This window comes from Peromyscus maniculatus, chromosome 7, assembly GCF_049852395.1.
Source record: "Peromyscus maniculatus bairdii isolate BWxNUB_F1_BW_parent chromosome 7, HU_Pman_BW_mat_3.1, whole genome shotgun sequence".
Taxonomy (NCBI): Eukaryota; Metazoa; Chordata; class Mammalia; order Rodentia; family Cricetidae; genus Peromyscus; species Peromyscus maniculatus.
The window spans coordinates 46623184-46643316 of record NC_134858.1 but is presented as its reverse complement, the minus strand read 5'-3'; the positions used below and the strand labels follow the sequence as shown (position 1 = coordinate 46643316).

Here is a 20133-nt window from a genome sequence, read left to right as displayed (position 1 = left end):
TCTGGGAGGGACAATCTATCTGTTCTGCCCTCCTGCGGCATCTGTTAGCTAGTCAGCAGGAGATTTTGAAGTCCGTGGGTGAGCGGGCCTGTTGTAGCAAGCTGAGAAAGGATGGAGTGAGAAGCTGAGTTGTTTAGCACTCCCACATGCCCATAACTGTGTATATACAGATACATATATGCACATGGGCCTATGTATGCACAGTTACAAATACATGTATATGCATGCATATATATGTATGCACATGGGTTTACATTGGAGAGTTATCTGTACTGTGCTAAAAAAAAAAAAACTTTACATGAATTATCTCATTTAGTTCTCACATGTCGGTGAGTTATAAACTATTACTTATCCTAACTTACAGATGGGAGAACTGAGGTAGAGCTGATTACCTTATATACTCTGGGCTAGGCAGATGCAGAAATAGTAATCTGGCCTGCTTTGCCAGCCACAGGCCAGACTCTGATACCCCTCAATACAGCTTCTTTTCCTAGATGTCTTCCCTCTGAAGCCACCCTGGGATCTAACCAGCAGAACTCTCTCCACAGGAAAGATGAGTCCAAAGAACCCATTGTGGAGGTCCGAACAGAGGAGGAACGGACTCCAAACCATGACGGAGGGAAACACACAGAGCCCAATGAGACCACGCCACTGACAGAGCCCGAGTATGTGGACTAGGAGGGGCTGACACCTCCTCAATAGATTCCCCAGTTCCACCTCCTCACCCTATCCCAACCTTCCCTGCTTCTCACCCTCGGCTCCCGGGCAAACATGGAAGCCAGCGCTCCGGAGCCCTCGGTCAGAAGACCTGTTGGCCAGACAATGCCTGAACCCACTCTCCTCGGAGAGAAGGCATTCTTGCTTCTCCTTGGGTCATGGTGGGTGTCTTCCCAGGCTCTTCGCATAAGTGGGGCTCACAGGACTACTCTAAAATTCCACACAGATTCTAGGAATGGCTTAAACTCATTGAAAGAGAGGACTAGCCCATTTCCTTTAGGGTTTCTTAAATATCTTCTATGCTAGAAAAGTTGGGGACCTGGTGCGGTTCCCCCGGCCTTCTTCTAATCAGAAACCTCAGAGATCGTCAGGTGCTCTGTCCAGCCATGTTTGTCATGCCTGCCAGGCTACTGAGGATCTGATAGATTTGAAGGAAGTATTATATTTAAAGGAACATACATCTGTGACTAGAAGAGCCCCTGACATATTGGAGCCATGTGGAGTACTGATCTGCCTCATCTGGCCCCATCCCTGCCTAGAATGAACTGTAAGGTAGCTGGACCCCATTTCTATGGGGCTCCAGAAGCCTAGAGAGGTATAGGATGGACTTCAGCTGCCTTCCCTGGAGTGGAGATCCTGGGTGGCCCAAGAGATCACTAGAGAGGTCTCTAGGGGACTGGAGCCCTGTGCAGAGAGCTGAAGGGCGTCAGCAGGGAGGAAGGCTAGCAGGTCCCTTTGAGACCTCCTCGTTCTTTGTTGTCTCCTGTGTCCTCTTCCGCCCGCCTGGGGCTTGTACTTCCTCTTCGTCCTCGTTTCTCTGTGGGCCCATGTTCCTGCCCGTGTATGGTTGCATGCCCACCCACAGCTCCTCTCCTTGGCTCCTATCTAGCTTCTCTGTCATGTCTCAGCTTCATTGTCTATTCTCTCTCTACTTCCTGTCCTCCCCACAGGCTGCCTGCTGACACCACAGCCACTGTCGAGGACATGCTGCCTTCCGTTACCACCGTCACCACTAACTCTGACACTATCACCGAAACTTTTGCCACTGCTCAGAACAGCCCCACCAGTGAGACCACTACACTGACCTCCAGTATTGCCCCACCAGCCACAGCTGTGCCGGACTCAAATTCTGTGCCCGCTGGTCAGGCTACTACCCCTTCCAAGGGGCCTGGTGTCACTGCCGCAGCCTCACCCCCAGCCTCGGCCCCAAAGGTTGCTCCTCTTGTTGACCTGAGTGATACCCCAACCTCAACTCCCTCTGCTAGCAATTTGTCCTCCACTGTCCTGGCTAACCAAGGCGCTGTACTCAGCCCCAGCACCCCTGCCAGTGCGGGGGAGGCCTCCAAGGTCCCTCCAGCCAGTAAGCCGTCCCCCGCTCCAACCCCCACCCCAGCCGGGGCAGCCAGCCCCTTAGCAGCCGTAGCCGCCCCTGCCACAGAAGCCCCCCAGGCCAAGCAGGAAGCCCCCAGCACCAAAGGCCCGGACCCAGAGCCCACCCAGCCTGGCGCCATGAAGAACCCACCTGAGGCAGCCACAGCCCCTGCTAGCCCGAAGAGCAAGGCTGCCTCCGTCAGCGCCACAAACCCTTCCCAGGGCGAGGACTTAAAAATGGACGAAGGGAACTTCAAGACCCCAGATATTGACCTTGCAAAGGATGTTTTTGCAGCCCTGGGCTCTCCTGCGGCTGCCACTGGGGCCAGTGGACAAGCCTCTGAGCTTGCTCCTTCCGCTGCAGACATCGCTGGGCCGCCGCCGGCACCAGCAAAGACCGAGTACGGCCTCTCTTTGTCTTCTGTCACTGGGTTGTGTCCTGTGGTGGTGTGTGTCTGTGCTGTGCTGTGTCCTCCTTGTCTGATGTGTTCTCAGCCTCTTGCAGGGCTTCTGTGAGGCAACTGTCAGCCAGGGGCCTGGAATGAGGCAGGAGCAGGGGCAGGCAGTGGGGTGGGCAAAGCAGCGGCCTGCTTACTAATTAGGCCACGTTAATTATGTTTCATCCTTATCAGCCTAGCCATGCTTCTGTTTTCCCTGGGGATGCCTTGCAGTTGGGCCACTGGTGAGCAGAGCTTGAGAAGGCACTAAGGAGGCCAAGGTGCCTTTATCTGTCATCCTGGGCGCAAAGTGTGTGTGTGTGTGTGTGTGTGTGTGTGTGTGTGTGTGTGTGTGTGTGTGTGTGTGTGTGTACGCTGTCCAGGGCCAGGCCAAGTCCTCCTGAGAAAGGCACCATTGTATTCAGGAAGAAAAGCGGTAGCCATGTGAGGTGCATATGTAGGGAGGATGCAGCCCACAGACAGCTCTGTCACATGCTGGCTGCGAGGCCTGCCCCTACCCAAGACCCTCAGACACTCAATGCCTGGCTCCAAGTTCAAGTTCTTGGCCTTCAGATTTCATAGGTGTGATGCTCAATACAAGGAGTCACCCGCTAGCTGCACTTGCTCCAGGGTGTCTTTAGGCTTGACTCTGTCTTGTGAGATCTGTGGAGACAGAGGCATGCCTGGACTTTTATTTATAAATTTGGCTGTCCCTTCTGGCTCCTTGTAGCAAGTAGGCCCACCCTATTCAGTCACCATAGAGTTATCATCTGAAACAGCATGGCATGAAAGGTTAGGGGCAGGCAAAAGAGAGGTGGCTTATGATAGGGGTCCCTGAAACTGGTACTAGAAGCAGAGCCCAGTACACCCCACTTGTAGCAAGCTGAGATGCCGTGCTTCTGCCTGTCAGGGTAAGAGAAAGGACCTTCTCTTCTCCTGCCCCAGGTTCACACAGGGCTCCCCAGGGCAATCAAGGCAGGAGGAAGAAAGGACTTTACCCTGACTAGAGTACCTCCACCTAGCTGCACCTTGAAATCACCTGGTTGCTTTTAAAGTCATGGCACCCAGGATTTCTGGGGACATGCCCCAGGCATGAGTCATTTGGAGAACTCTGAAGTGATTTCAACCTGCGTGTTTGTTTGAGGTTGGATGCCAGAGGCTGCCACTGAAGCCCCCGCCCCCAACATGGCCTGGGAAGAGGGGCAGTATCTGCAGAGCGGTGCACTGTGATCTCAGCAACACTATTTCTGTTTCTCTGCAGGAAGGGTCCTGTAGAAGCAAAGTCCGAGTCCCAGGAGTCAGAAGCAAAGCCAGCACCAACTGAAGTCAAGACGGTCCCCAATGATGCCACACAAACAAAAGAGAATGAAAGCAAAGCATGATGGGTACCTAGCAACAGCAAAGATCAAAATAAAAAGTGACACAGCGGCTTCACCAGAGCATCCCCAAATCAATCTCTCTCTCTCTCCCTCTCCCTCCCTCTTTCTCTCCTCTCTCTCTCTCTCTCTCTCTCTCTCTCTCTCTCTCTCTCTCTCACACACACACACACACACACACACACATACACACACACTCATTCCTCTAGTGTCTTTTGCCTTTAAAAAAAACCAGATAAACATGGGATCGCCTTTTTGTAGGTTTCTAGAAAGGGCTCCTTTGTTGCACACTCACTTGTAAAAAAAAAAAAAATGAGACAAAAAGGTTAAACCCACAGCCAAACTAGGACACTCCGTTCCCTGAAACCATTTAAAAATCAAACAAAAGGACCCCAAATTAAGAATCTAGGAAGCTCAGAACGAAAAAAGAAGAAGAAAAAAATCTAGGTTCAGGAAGGCTGCAATTGGTGTTACCCAATTGGCACAGATCAGTTTCAGAAAAATGCTTCCAAGAACTCAGACTAACCGAATGAACCAAGTCCGCAGTTTATTTTTATACTTTCAGTCAAGTCGGGACTCTGTAGAACCTCACAAAGAACTTAGATTTTCCGTTCACTTTGTATTTGTTCGCGGTATGCAAAGTGTGGCACCCCAGCTCGCTGCGTTCAGTTCCCACGTAGACTCCCGTGCGGTAGGAAAAACGCCAAACCGCAGCTGATTCCATTTCTTTCGCTTTTGGTTTTCTTACACAGTCTCTTTTCCTTCCTTTTCTTCCTCTCTTCCAACTTTGCTTTCCAGTGTTTACAAGTTGACAGATGTTCGAGTTCGGTTGTATTTGACGTCTGTGTAAAATAGCTGCCCTTTTTTGTCCCGTTTCCCCCACCCCCCACCCCCGCCCGCCCGCTTTGAGCAACAAGTACCCCATAGAGGCAGGTAGAATCCTCCCAGGTTGCTTTTAGCACAGGGTGAAGGTTACAAAAGATGATTGTTTACAGTGGGTCTACCCCTCCACCCCCACCAATTCTGATTGGTTGCAGGTTTTACCTGTGTCCAACTGGGGTGAAACCCCTCTCCTTCTGGAATGATTTTGCCTTTCCCACCCCACCCCCCCGTTTGATTCTGTTGCTGTTTCTTAGGGGGAGAGGGGGATGTTAGACTGCTTTCAGATTAGCCGCCACCTGCCTGTGTCTGTGACACTGGACCTGCCTCCCAGGTGTCTGCCCACCCTTCCTCTGGAGGATTCCTTTGGCTTTGTTGAATGAAGCAGAGAAGATTGTATAGTTGGGGCTGGTCTTGATGAACACACTTTTTTTTTGTTTTTGTTTTTTTGTTTTTTACCCCAAACACCCCCTTTTTTGTAGAAAGCCAAATAAAATATATACATACCATTTCCTTTTGAGCCCAGAATCTAGATTTGAGCGGAAGAGCACATGTGCTTCAGGGAAGTAGTGTCTCCTTTTGGAAATCTGTTGAAGTAAAGTGACATCGGCCTTCTGTTCACTTAGGCACCATTTGTAAAAAACAAATACTGTCTGGAGTTATAATACAACTTTCCTGGATCGGGAACCAAGTGGGGGGAAAATACAGAAACTTTCAGGGGGATGGGAGGGGGGGAGAAGGGAAAAGCCAGCCCTTTGTATAGAAATTTTGCTTTTGTTTTTCATTCTACTTTAGAACCGCAAGCTTGTGCACTGTGGATGCGTGAATATTTTAGTGTGAAACGTGTTTTTGTCATAGTATTGAAATAAAACTTCAACATAGTTTGGTTGTGGAAGGTATAGCAGATAGTTCAGAAAAAAAGCTATTCAGGAAAACAAACAAACCAACCCGAAATGTCAAAAGGAATCGAAGCCTTTCAACAAAGGAAAAGACACACAGATGATGCTGAGGAGACGGACACCAAGTTCAACAGCCGTCCATCCGACAGCCCAGGTTCCTTTCCCAAGTACAAAGCAACAAGAGGTTAGGGTGGCAGATGGTCTCCATGTCCACTCGGTGGGCCGCACACCCCCATGTTCTGACACTTCTGCAGTGTGATCAGTGGCGATGCTAGATTATCATTTCAAACTGTGAAAAATAATGGTCTTGTCATTTACTCAATGTGGGGTTATTTTGCATTTTCTCAGCTCCTGGGGATGGAAATGGAGGATCCCAGAACACTCAGCCTGGCCCCTCTCATCCCAGGGCCTGTACAGATCCATAGTCCACGGGTCCTCGGGAAGAGCTATCAGGAAGACAGCTCTGAGGGCACACAGCAGAATGGGAGAGGTGGGTAGTACCTGAGCCAGAGAGGCCCTAGTGGTGAGGGACAGACTCCTCTAGCCGTAGCCTGTCCAGCGGGATCAGTTTCCCATGGTGTGAAGTCAGTGGCTTGAGGAGCTAAGCCAAGGATATACACTACCGCCTGGAAACGGTGTATTTCAGTTTGTGGTTCGACACATTTGGGTTCAATTCTGGTGATTAGAAAGAGACAGAACAACCCCAGAATAACCTGGCCCAGGGTGGCTGACCTCCTGAACACTGGCCTCACCATCCGCTGGAATCAGACAGCCCACACTTTGATCTGCCTCTCTGTTTATACATATGTTTGTCTCATCATGCATGAGTTTTCCTTTCTTCCTTTTTTTTTTTAGCAGTAATCTCCCTAAAATCAAAGAGGGAGTCAGTGTATTTCCTACATGTTCTATCTTTTATTTGAAGAGAGAAACACAGTTTTCCTTGTTGTGGTGTTTTGTTTTGTTGTTTTAATTTTTTGGAAGAAGGGATGGACTCCACCAGTTTCCATGTTGATGTGTCGTATGTCTATGTGGCATACATATGTATCACATAAAGACCAGCATGGCCAAGTTCTGTGGGAAGGCCACCCAGGTGCCATGAGTGGGGTCTCCCAATCCTGAAGGGCCACGGTGTATTCAACAGGACTCTATGTTCTCACTTTTCTATGGAACCTCCCACGTCCCAGGGTCTCACCCTCAGCTGTCCGTCTGGATGGTGGTGATCACACCTCCATTAACATCCTTACCCAGCATTCTGTACTTCGGGGGCCTTCTCTCTTGTTATAAACCTTTTTACTGAGTGAAACATCAACACCACCTATGTTTCCATTCTCACTGCTGTAAATACTGAGTACTAACTGAGAATTTTGACTTTGCATTCTGGCAGAATACTTGTGTTCAATAAAAACTGAAAGAAAAAAAAAGCCATTAGAGTCAAACTTGGATTTCTTTCTGTTCAGTGAGAAAGAGTGTTGTGTTGGAATAAATGTGGGTATGCCTGTGTTCTAGTTTTGGGGTTTTGGGGTCGGTTGGTTCGTTTTGTTTTAGGACTTAGTAAGCAATGTCATTGTGTCTTAGACACATGTAATAGTTCAAGTCTATGATCCTAGGATTTAGTAGGCTGAGGCAGAAGAATTGCCATGAATTTGAACTTGAATCTACATAATAACTTCCAGGTCAGTCTGACCTACAATGTAAGACCGTGTCTCAAATGAAACAAAACAGAAAAAAACCCACACGTGTATGTGTGTGTGTGTGTGTGTGTGTATGTGTGTGTGTGTGTGTGTGTGTGTATAAAACTGTCTTGAGTTCATGTTGCCTGAATGGTGGTTTCTTCCCTTTTTATTAACTTTTGTTTTATCAATTGGTAGAGAGTTACAGTTTAAAGGGGCCAAACCTGAAATTCAAAAAGACTTCATTCAAATCCTGGTTCTGTGGATTCCTAGATGACCTTGAAAGATCTTTTCATCTCTCCAAGACTCAATTTTCTCTTTTGCTGGACAGGAAATCCCCAGGAAATAGATGTCAGTACTTGCTAATAAACAATGTGGGCGTGAGTGTGTGTGTGTGTGTGTGTGTGTGTGTGTGTGTGTGTGTGTATGGCATAGTGTTTTCTTGGCTCATAATAAGAACTCAATAAATAAGAATTAGTGTTGTTGGCATCACTGACATGCAGCACCACCCAGTGTAGTTATAATAACAGCCAACACCTGGGCTTCAAAATCACACCATTGAGGTGGGTGCATGAGGCATTTTCCAGAATACTGGATGCCTCCCTCCCTCTTGCTCTGCCTGTCAGCATATAGCCATCACTCATCCCTAGGAATTTGTTAAAGCAGGCAGAGTGCAAACTCTGAATTCTCTTGCATCTGCTGCCACTTGGCTCTGCAGACAACCTCTACAGTTAGAAGTGTCCATTCAACTATGGAGTTGGGGGGTTTCCTGAAGGAGTCCTGGCTGCAGGGACAGGATGAGAATGAACCAAGAGAGGGTCCTAGAGTATAAAATATAAGCAGGTACCTGCTCAGGCATTATTTGGCCCTTGCACAAATCTGAGGGTGACATCTTCACTTTGTGTCCAAGGTACCTGCCTCTCTTGCTTATTCTGATGAGATCAAACATCTTCAGGGGGTATGATCTTAGGCCTCTCCTGCTTTCCATCCTAATACCAAGTCCCATGCATCTGTGCAGTTGCTTTCTCCAAAGACTCTCAGCTGCATATGCCAGGGATGGGTGGGAAAGAAAAGCTCACAGCTTATCGAGAACTGAATGAGACATGAGATGAAGATTGTCTCCATTGACCGAAAGAGCTAGTTTCCAAAGCTTCCTTCTTCCAAGTTATTTCCCTCTCAGACCCACTCAAAGTGTGGAGCACCTACAAGATGTAGCAGTGAACAAATCTCTGGTGGAAGCTACATTTATGTATGAGAATAACACACACACAATCAAAATCAGCTATGGTGGAAGCTATATTATTTATGTATGAGAGTAACACACACACATACACACACAAGCAAAATCAGTTATGGTGGAAGCTACATTTATATATGAGAGTAACATATAGAAAATCAGCTTTAGTGGAAGGTACATTTATGTATGAGATACACACACACACACACACACACACACACACACACACACACACACACACTCCCTAATGTGGTGGGCATCAGGATTATGCACCAATACTCTCATTCTGCTTTTCCTCCTTCCAGGTACATGGTGGCCTTGTACTTCTCTGCTCACAAAGTAGGTATGACGGTGTGACTTACTTTGTTTGATGAAATATAAGCAGAAGTAATGTGTGGCATGCCTAGGTAGAGCTTTGTTGGGTCTTTCTTCCCCCAGTACAGTAGTCAGCAATGCTGCAGGCCTCATGACCTGGGCTCATGATGAGGAATGCAAACAGGCAAACCATGACAGGCATGGCATGTATATATGAAGGAAACGGGCTCACAAATAGTTAAGAACAGATCAGGGTAGGAGGGCATATTCATATGTTTAGTATCAATTTTGTTGATCTAAAAGGTGTGATGTGCAAATGAGTACATAGTCCTATGTAGCAATTGCTGACACCCTGTTGATAGAGAATTCTTCATCATTTGTGTTTAAGTTGGTTATCTATAACTAACCTATAGTCCCATTTCATAAATGGGTGTGTTTCCAATATGAGTATTGATTGATTTGTTTACTTGTATTAAAGAGTTCCCTAAAAGAATAGAACCAAGAGAATCTCTCTCTCTCCCTCCCTCCCTCCCTCCCTCCCCCCCCCTCTCTCTCTCTCTCACACACACACACACACACACACACACACACACACACACACACGGTTTATTGTATTAGCTAACACAATAGGGACTGGGTAGTCTTAAAGTTAAACACTGAAGGAGGAGATAACCAGATGCCCAATCGAGGAAGCAGGATGCTCAGCTATCCCAATCCAATGCTGAAAGGTCCCTGGAGGGTCTCAGATGTTGAGTTCATGTAGAAAGCCAAGGTGGCTGAAGTCTGGCAGCAGCAGAAGACACTGTCATTCAGAAAAGAAGGAGACATGCTGCTGTATGCCCTCCTTGCTCTCCCCCGCTTCATTCCAGCAGTTTGCCCATCCAAGGATTCTTCCTTGAGTCAAGCTGGGTCTTTTCCTAGCAGTCACTGTCCAGTCTGTCAACCCTCTCCGGAAACACCTCGCTAGACACACAGGTGCATTCCATCAACCATAGGTACCTCTTGGTCCACTCCAGCTGACAGATCAAACCAACCATCACACGTATTTAAGCAAGAGAAAGCAAAACATGAAGGATAAATTTCAGAATGTCACTCATGTATCCATGGTGTGAACAACATCATTGAATTGAGCTTCAATTCTGAATGTGGTATGCATTTTTGGCTACTCTCTCAAGTGTATGTGAGTGTGTGTGTGTGAGTGTGTGTGTGTGTGTGTGTGTGTGTGTGTGTGTGTGTTAGTCACATTGTAATGGGTGCAGACATGTCCTACTTTAAAATATAATATATTATAAAATATAAAAAATACATATAATATAAATATTTACTCCATCACTTTAAGTATACACACACTCACACATACTTAATTTGTGACTCTTAGTGACTTTAGCAGTGTGCAAACAAGATGGCCAGTGCACCATCACTAGACTTGAGTTAGGTAAAGACACACTGTATACTGCCACAATGTAGTATATCTCTCATATAGACACAGCAGCCATAAGTACCTGTAAGGGTGTAGATTACAGTAATATTCAATAATAATAATAATAATTTAATAGTGGTAGAATAATTAAGAAGCAATGCATAGTAATTATCATTTATTTCATTTAGCTTTTTAAAAAAATGGAAATTTAACAATTGGCTCTCAGAAGCCAGTACAAGCTGGTCAACCCCTACATTGTAATTGATTTAATTTGAGGACTTGTTACCATGGCATGACTTAACATATTATTTTGCTAAGTAAAAGTACAGTGCTACAGATGACAACAAGTCCAGGGCTGAGGGGCTGAGGGATGCCACTGCTTCACTCCGAGCAGCTGGAGGGAAACACAGACGGGAAAGAAGAGGGGCCAAAGACTGTGAGCTCATTTGAGAGACAGTGTCTCCAAGACAGGGAGCACACGAGCAAGGGGCCGCCTGTAGTGGGGACCTAGCTGCCACCTTTGAGGAGAAGCAAGGTGGTCACTGTGGTGTGATCAGACAGGAACTGATGATCTGGGGTGGAGAATGAAGGCACAGGAAGGCCAGGAGTGACCAGGAGCTGGATGACACTGTCGGCGGACCTTGGCTGCATGTTTTCCTCTTCCTGCAGCTGAGGTGGAGAACTGCATGTTTTCCTCTTCCTACAGCTGAGGTGGAGAACTGCATGTTTTCCTCTTCCTGCAGCTGAGGTGAACAGCTGCATGTTTTCCCCTTCCTGCAGCTGAGATGGACAGGCAAAGGACATGCTTCCGCCTAAGTTTGAGCTGACTTGAGATTTTTGATGGTCACTGACTGCTGGGTGGGTGACAGACAGCAGAAAGACAAGAGAGGACAATAGACGACAATATAGATGGGGTGAGATGGTTCTGGTGGGAGGAGGTGGACATTTTTCGACGTTAGTGCTACACCAGAAGCAAAGCCAAACACACCGGGCAATGCACTGGATGTGGGTTTTGATGGCGGCATCAAAGGTGACTTCTCAATGAAGGTGCTGCCCATTGAAGGATGGAGTTGTCATTTGCACTGTAGAAGGAATAAAAGAGAGGCAGACTGGGGGTGCCAGATCCGGACACTTTGAGTCTAAGGTACCTGTGGACACCTTTGAGGAGATTCTGAGATATAGAATATGAATGCAGTCCCCACAGATAAAGGACACCATCGGCCCAGGATCCCTTCTCTGCTGGTTCCTTCACTCAATCTTGTAAAGTGGAGAACTGAAGTTTATTAATATTAAATTGAATTTCTAATCCAACCACCTATTTCACACAGTTTTCAAAAATCTAATCTCCATCAAATTAAGGTTCCACACTTCAACCTTCTTTTTTTTTTCAATATATGTTTATACACGGTCTTAATCTGTAGGCCAGGCTGGGCTTCACCTCATCCCCCTGCCTCAGCCTCTTGAGTAGAAGAGGCCTGCATCACAGCCAGTGTCAACCTTCTTTGATGCTGCTGATAGAACCCTGGGTTGCCTCTCTGTAATGATTCATTTTAATTGTCAACTTGATGCAATCCAGACCCACCTGGGAAGAAAATCTCAATGAGAAATTATCCAGATCATTTTGGCCTATGAGAATGGGTTTTTTTTCTTAATTGTGTCAAATGAGGTGGGTCTGAACGTGAGTGGCATCCTTTCGTGGGCTGAGTGAAGAAGTCGAGCTGAGCATGCAGGTATATGGGTCATTCTCTCTCTGCCCCTATGGGTCATTCTCTCTCTGCCCCTGACTGTGCATTAGTTGGTTCCAGTTCTGGCACTGGCTTCCCAAGATGAAGATGAACTATAGCCTGGAATCGGGGGCTAAAATAAACCTTCTCTGTGTTTTTGTCAGGGTTGCTTTTTATCACAGCCTCAGAAATGAAATCAGGATGTTCTCCAAGCTTATTCCCATCACACTCTAGTCTCCCTCACACCTTGTGTCAGAAATGATTGAATTTCTTTCACTGAGCCCTGCTTTCTCCCCGAGTCTGGGGTCTTATAGCCCATATGCTTCTCGCTGTGTCCAAGACATCCCCTAGAACTCTCAGTTCTCTCAGAATGCCCGCACAGGTCCTGGATTCCACCCTCCGCTTTCAGTTTAAGTATCTCTCTGTCCTACAAGCCCATCCTGTTACCTGATCTAGGTCCTTCCCAAGCTATACAGCTGGTACCTTCCAGTCTGGTGGTCTCGGGCTGTTAAAACATTGAGATGCTTCTTTGCAGTTGTGTGCAGCTGCTGTTGCCCTGGCTACCTGCTTTCTGCCATGGGCATCTTCACACTCCAGCCCCAAGATCCCACACTCCAGCAAGGTAGCACCTGGCCCAGAAAAGACACCCAGGTTTGTCTCCAACCCAGCGGCTGAAATCAAAGGACTGATTTAACACACCTGAAACATGCCTTCTGCGCCGTCCCAAGACCCTATACTGATTCATCTCTCATTAATGTGTCACTTTCCTCCTGAGCTCCAGACTCCTCCAGGGCACGCTCTAAATCTGTCTTATTCACAGATTTGATCCAGTGCCTCTGTTCACAGCACCTGCCTCAAAGCAGGGGCTTGATAGTTGCTGGCTTCCTGAATGACCATCAGATCCCTGCAAAATTGACATTGGAAACATCTGCCTACTGGTGAACTATTTTGGGGGGGGGGTCTACCATGTGACTGAACAGCTTTATTTTCCAGTCTAGTGGTCTTAAATACACAAGTGGTGTTTAATTTGGGGAAAAAATAGACTAAATAGGCTTTCCCCCCATTCCTACAATAATACCTAGAGTTGGCAGCCTCACACAAAGTGTTCAAGGTGTTCTTGGCAAGAATAGTCTACCTAGACAATCAGCCTACAGTCACACAGAAGATGAACTGTTTGGTCTGATGCACTGGTGTCGTTTAGTCCATTTGCATTTTCAAGTGTTCCTTCTGTATGTTTGAGAAAAATAAAGATAATCATTCGGCAGAAGTGAGGAATGTGATGGGAACAGCCTGTGTCTTCTGCAGGCAAAAACAAAAGCAATTCTATATTAGCAAATCTGTTCGCTCCCATTACATGATTCCTAATTTATACTACTGTATTTTGCAAATTAATTATTTATCAAATTAATTAAGCCATTGATGGCATTAGCATGATCAGTCAACTTCATGTCACCAGCCCAAGACTGAGCCTTCATCACAAACTGTAGCCATCAGCTGGCCTTAGGAGAGAACACCAGAGACTCTAAGCAGAGGAAGGTGGTCACTGCATTGAGAAGAGGCTGGCCAAAGAGGTGTGGCCAAAGACTTCGTTCTGATCCTAGATTCCTTTGAGAGCATCCAGCCTGAGCTTCCACTTCAGCCTAGAACCCAGAACCCAAGAAGGCAAGTGCCAACAAACCAAAGTCCAGGGAGTTAACTTGATTGCAAATGGTAAAGGTCAGGATGCACAAGGAGGCTAGAGTGAGCAGGGTATGTGATGCTAAGGGACCCAAAGAACAGCATCAGCCATTTACTCAACATTTAGCCCCAAAGAAGCCACAAGCTAGTCACTCCACAAGTCAAGAGAATGTGGTATTTTCACATACTCATTGATTCATTGTACTTAAAAAAACACCGGGGATATGTTGGCATTGTGTTGGGTAGTGAGGGCATAGTGATGGATCTGATGGACAGTGTCCTTGACTTGATGGAGTCTGCAATGATCACAGGCTGCAGAGCAACCCATCTCCCACTGGAATCTTGGCTCTGGTACTGCCCAGCTGTGTGCTCACAGTACTTTTCCTTCCTGAACACGTTTACCTCATCTACAAAAGGTGGACCCCTGCTACATAGAACTGCTCCAGATGTAAAGAGGCCTTGTCATGGGGCCTTGGGGCTTGTCATGGACACATCAGCATTCACATCTGTTTTACTCAATGGATTTTAGCTTTGAGCAGCCCAAGTGGATTTGGGCTGGTTAAATCAAACAAGGAGTTCATTAAGTGGATCTTGGTGGATGACATGCTTGTTGGAGAGAACTACCCCCTGCCTGGAAAATCAGCTTAGCATCACCTTTCCAAAAGCACAGGCTTGTGATAATACTTCCAACCATCTGTTCTTCCCAGCACCGCCCCCAGCCCCAGCCCCATCCCCCAGCTCCAACCCTACTCCCAGCCCCACCCTACACCCTTATCCCTCAGCAAAGGCCCCTTTGGATCAAGAATTTGATCTTCCAACTATAAACAACCAATGGTGTGTCCACTGGTGTCTCTCACTGAAGCTAGACAATAAAGACACACCCAATCTCTTTTCAGTGCTACAAACAGAAGATTTGCCAAAAATCTGCAACCCTGGCACATCGCTGAAGTCCTTTGTAGGCAGTGATCTGCCAGTGAGGGCCCCTACAGTAATCTACCAGTGAGGGCCCCTATGCCCAAGATACAGCCATCCCCAGCCAGGCAAGGAAGCTCAAAGAGGCTAAGACTCCCTAGGGAAATCAACAACAACCATTTTCAGAGCTGGGACCCGACCAGAAGCACACAGAATGGACTAAGACTGTCATCTAGTGGCTATCTTGAGAATCACAGGAATAAGAAGCCTGGTGCACAATTTGGGCACACACAGGAGAAGCCATGGCCTCACAAGAGGCCTGAAAATCAGGGTTCCTCTTGTGCCTTTTCTCCTTGCCTCCCCTTCCTGCCTGCCTCCTCCTTGAATAAGCTGTGTACGTTTATGATTCCAAAAGAGGTAATGCTATCCAGTGCTCATTTAGTCCCATACAGTATAGTGCACATTTGCATGAAATTAGAATGCATTATTATTGCAGTAATTCTTAATGAGGGCACCTAATACTTCAAAACGTCATTGGAGTTTCCACAACAAGTCTGTAGTGGACAAATTCATTTACCCAGATGATGTGTATTTCTCTGTCCTTCCCTCCTTGCCTCCCTCTCCCCTCTCCTCAGTTCTTCCTCCCTTCTCCCCCCTCTCTTTCACTTTTCCTCTCTCTTCCTCCCTTTGGCTCTACCTCTCCATGTCTTTCTTACTTTGATTTTCTTTGGTTTTGTTTTGACTCAGGGTGGGCTTGAATTCACTACTCAGCTTGGGTTGCCCTCAAATTTGGCATCTTCCTGCCTTCCTCTCCTCTCGATCTCTGGAACTGTGAGTGCGCACCACCATTCCTGGCTTTTTTCAGTTTCTTCTCCTAGTAGCATTTTTACTTTTCTTTGGGAATGCTTTATGTATATGAGTGTTTCCCTGATTGCACGGATGCATACCATGTGCAAGGAGGCCAGAAAAGAATGCTGGATCTTCTGGAAGTGGAGTTATAGGAAGTTGTGAGCCACCATGTCGGTTCTGGTAACCGAATCCAAGTTTTCTGCAAAAGCAGTGACTTCTAATATAAAAAAAAAAAACTGTTTCAACCCGTAGGAAGAGAAGTCTTGGGTTTCCACATGCTAAAAGCAGGAAACAGGAAGCAGGGCGAGTCCATCTCAGCCTTGCATGCCAGGGATCTGCCAGGCCTGATAAATATCTGTGCTTCAATCTCTGGAACCAATCTCTGCATTTCTTTTCACTAAAGTCAGTGTGCAAGGGAAGATGTTGCTAGAGTTTTCCTGCCTTGCCCACAGTCAGGACAAATCTCTGTCACCCGCCAGTCCCACAGCCGCTCACACCCAACCAAGTAAACACAGAGACTTATATTGCTTACAAACTGTATGGCTGTGGCAAGCTTCTTGCTAACTGTTCTTATATCTTAAATTAATCCATTTCCATAAATCTATACCTTGCCTCGTGGCTGGTGGCTTACCGGTGTCTTCACATGCTTCTTGTCATGGCGGCGGCTGGCAGTGTCTCTCTGCCTCAGCCTTCTGCTTCCCAGAATTCTCCTCTCTCCTTATTCCACCTACTTCCTGCCTGGCCACTGGCCAATCAGTGTTTTATTTATTGACCAATCAGAGCAATTTGACATACAGACCATGCCACAGCAGGAAGACTTACTTAAAACCAAAAGACTCCATGAATCCCTCCCTAATAAATGACATTAGGATGGGGAGGTAGAGTGTTGCAACAGATAAACACAAAATTATCAAGGTCAAGGGAGGCGCACATTCTGTACTGTGCTCTGTTCCTTGCACGCTGTGGACCGAATGCTTTCTCTTCTGAAAGTTCACGGGTTGAGAACTTAATTCCCAGTGCTATACATTTGGAGGTGAGTCATTTGGCTGGTAAATCAGTCATGGGAGTGAGCCAGGAGACTTCCCTCACTCCTACTGCCATGTGAGGATACAGGAGAAGATGGCTGTCCACAGAACAGGTCGTGATTCCTCACAAGTCACCATCTTCTTTGGCCTTTGTGGTAGACTTTCAGCCTCCAGAATAAAAAAACTAAAAATTAAAAATTAAAAAAAAAACAGGATTCTTTATAAACCATCTAATTTATATTCACTTGCAATAACAATTTGAACTAAGACACTATTCTAAGAGCTATAAACACAGCAGAGAGCCCCAAATTGGTGTGACCATGATCTCTTGACCTAACTTTCTTCTGGGGCTGCCACAGGAGACGGTTTGGAACACAGAAACTATGTTGAGGATTAGAAGCAGGGACATAACAGATTCCAACTCTGAGGCTCCTTATATTGGGTGATCAGAAGACAGGCCGATGAAAAGATGTGTTATGGGTTCAGTTCCCAGGGGTACAATATCCAGAATCCTTGTTCTTCCCCTCTGACCACGGTGCCTTGTTTTGCTCACCTGCCATTTCCTATATCTTTTCTCTCTTTCCCATTGTGTTAAGCACGTGCAAATCTCTTCTGGAGGATTCATTCCATAACATTCTAAAGGCATCTCTTTCAGGATTGCACAGAAGACTGTAGTCTCCTCGGCCATCATTTTCAGATCTTCTCAACACTATCTTCACATACCAGCCCAGCCTCCAATGCTGGTAGCCAATTAATATGATTGATGGCTGAGTGAATGAGTCAAAATTGGGAAGAGATATTAGCCTAGGACAAGAAACCTGGTGGTTTCCTTTTCCCCTTAAACTTTCATTTTGGAATAGACTGACAGAAGTTTCAATGATGGAGCAGAGTTTCTGCAAACCTAGCAGATCACCCAGGCCCTTCTAATGCTCACATAAACCAGGGAAGGGTTATGAAAAGTGAAAAGCTGTGTTGCTGAGACACGAGTACTATAAACTCTAGGTTTTATGAGATGGTCACCAGCTTTTCCACCAATGTGTCAGGATGGAATCCAGAGTATGATATCCCTCAGGTCTCCTTAGTCCTTTGGTGTGTGGAAGTTTCTCTCTCTCTCTCTCTCTCTCTCTCTCTCTCTCTCTCTCTCTCTCTCTCTCTTCTTGATTTTCATGAATTTGGCACCTGTGAAGACATTGGTCAGGTGTCTATAGAATGTTTTTGCTTCTGGTTTTCTCCTTTGTTTCCTTATACTTGGACAAGGGTCACAGATTCTAGAGAGAAATACGCTACAGGTGATGTGCCTTTCTCACAGCACCATGTCAGGGTGATAACAATATGACTTACTGAGGTGTTGTTGACCTTGGTCCCTTGCAAGCATGGTTCAGCCAAGTATCTTCATTATAAAGTGCTGTGGAATGAGCCTTTTGTACACTGTGAAGATTTGTCACTGTGATTGGTTTAATAAAGAAGCTGACTGGCCAATAGCTAAACAGGGTAAATAAAGTTAGGCGGGAAAACCAAACTAGGAATGATGAGGAAAAGAAGGGCAGAGTCAGAGGAGATACAAGGTGGGCATGCCCAGAAAAAGTACTGGGCCACATGGTAAAGCATACATAAGAAATATGGGTTAATTTAAATTTAAGAGTTAGCTAGTAATGAGCCTGAGCTATTGGCTGAACACTTAAAATTAATGTTAAGACTCTGAGTGGTTATTTGGGAGCAGGCAGTCCAACGAAAAACTCTGCCTACAATAAAGTCAATGATCACCTTCCTATTCTTTTTTTTGTAACTGAATCACTCTTGGGCCAATAAACTCCCAAGAGGAAGGGTATCAGGCTTTATACTCAGAGTGAGCAGTATACACATTTATTCTTCAGAATTCCCCTGTAAAGAGAAGAAAGGTATCCTAAACGGTTTTTCTGCTTTGACCCACTGGAAGTCATGTGATGTTTTTAACCTCTTCTTGGAAATGTGGTTTTATTTTTTAATTTGATATATACATTTAAAAATAAAATGCCCAGAATTTAATAGGAAAATACTCATATTGATTTGCAATTATTAAATGTTTTAAAAAGGAACTTGTCACATGGTAACACATAGATTTCCCTATTAGCACATCAATGTGCAAGTTCTAACAGCTTGCCGAATGACTACTGTGACGTCAAACAAACCACTGTGCTGCTGAGCTGCTGAGCTTAAGTGATGTCATGGCTGTGAAGCGGGCTGTTACCTACAGTAACCATAAAATAAGTGCTATACTTCAATGGTATGCTTATCAAAAATTAAATAGTAGTTATATTAAGAAAATGAAAATTTGGACTATTTTATCCTCCATAATTATAATCAAGCTCGGAGACCCTCAACTGTATCCATCAACTCTCAGACCCTAGGTTAAGAAACCCTGGCTTAGTTGGGCAGTGGTGGCGCACGCCTTTAATCCCAGCACTTAGGAGGCAGAGCCAGGTGGATCTCTGTGAGTTCGAGGCCAGCCTGGTCTACCAAGTGAGTTCTAGGAAAGGCGCAAAGCTACAGAGAAACCCTGTCTCAAAAAACTAAAAAGAAAAAAAAAAATTTAAAGGCTCCCAGATGGCACAGATAGTTCAAGACTGTACAAAGAGAAAGGAAGCACTGTGTGAGAACATGCTGTTCTCTGTTGTGCTTCTAGAGAGATCTAGAAAACCTCAGTGTTTGGAGAAGCAGACACAGTGTAAACGCAAAACCCACCCAGAACAATCCACTTGTCCTGTGTGCACTCTTCAGAACAGTCATCATCTTTTATATGTTATATATATATATATATATATATATATATATATATATATATATATTAAAACTCAGTGCTAGTGAGGACCAGACCAGACATCCTCATGTGGTACCAGTTAGAATGTCAACTGCACAGATGTTTATGAATCACTGAGGAGCAATTTGGAAATATTAACAACAGAGGATACTAAAAAAATTAAAAAAAAAAAAAAAAAAAAAAAAACTTCTACTCCGAGATGCTGCTGTTGCAAAAATGTAAAGGGATCTGAAGACCTAAGATGGTAAGAGGCTGAGTGACGTGATAAGTGTAAATATTATGCGCAGAAGAAGGCCTGCTTCAATGTGCTAATGAGCAGGAGTGTGTGGCACTACACAGCAAATTGGTTTAAACATATGAGGATAATGAATAATAATAATGAAAACAATGTGGTTAGAGAACACACACTTTGAAGAGGCAAGCTACATAAGCATCCCTCGGGGCCTCTGCTGTTGGCTGTTGAGAGGACAGGAAACCATCTCCCGAGATCATTGTGTAGCATCATGAGAAACATTGTAAGCCCCTAGTAAGGGGTCCTCAGAATGTGGCAGCGGCTGGAGTGATGATGACATTACACTGGCTAAGTAACCTAAGGCCACATGTTAGCATGGTGACAGTGTTGCAGAAGACTGGAGAGGAATCTAACCACTGGTGCTCAGGACAAAGTTTTTGCCATGTGCTTCTAACATAGTATCAAACTGCAGATGCAAAGGCAAGAGTTGCTGCTCACTAGCAATACCTGTCTCCAGTCTCCCATAGCAACTGAAATGGGACCTGCATCAGGACAATGTGTGACTATGGAGCCCTGTGATTCTCTGTGTGCTGTTG

The 20133-nt window shown here is 45.8% G+C and overlaps 1 protein-coding gene across 4 annotated transcripts in view; it reads left to right on the top strand.

Moving 5' to 3' along the window:
* Positions 1-7102, top strand: part of Ncam1 (neural cell adhesion molecule 1) — a 303364-nt gene extending 296262 nt beyond the window's left edge. For 2 of the 4 annotated variants that reach the window (XM_015987213.3, XM_015987208.3), the window contains 3 exons: positions 549-665; positions 1668-2489; positions 3787-7102. In XM_015987213.3, the coding sequence (XP_015842699.3) occupies positions 549-665; positions 1668-2489; positions 3787-3907 (1060 nt within the window). In that variant the 3' untranslated portion in view covers positions 3908-7102. The remainder of the gene's footprint in view (positions 1-548; positions 666-1667; positions 2490-3786) is intronic. The other 2 variants (XM_015987214.3, XM_015987215.3) reach the window with 1 other exon arrangement.
* The last annotated feature ends 13031 nt before the right edge of the window (positions 7103-20133 follow it).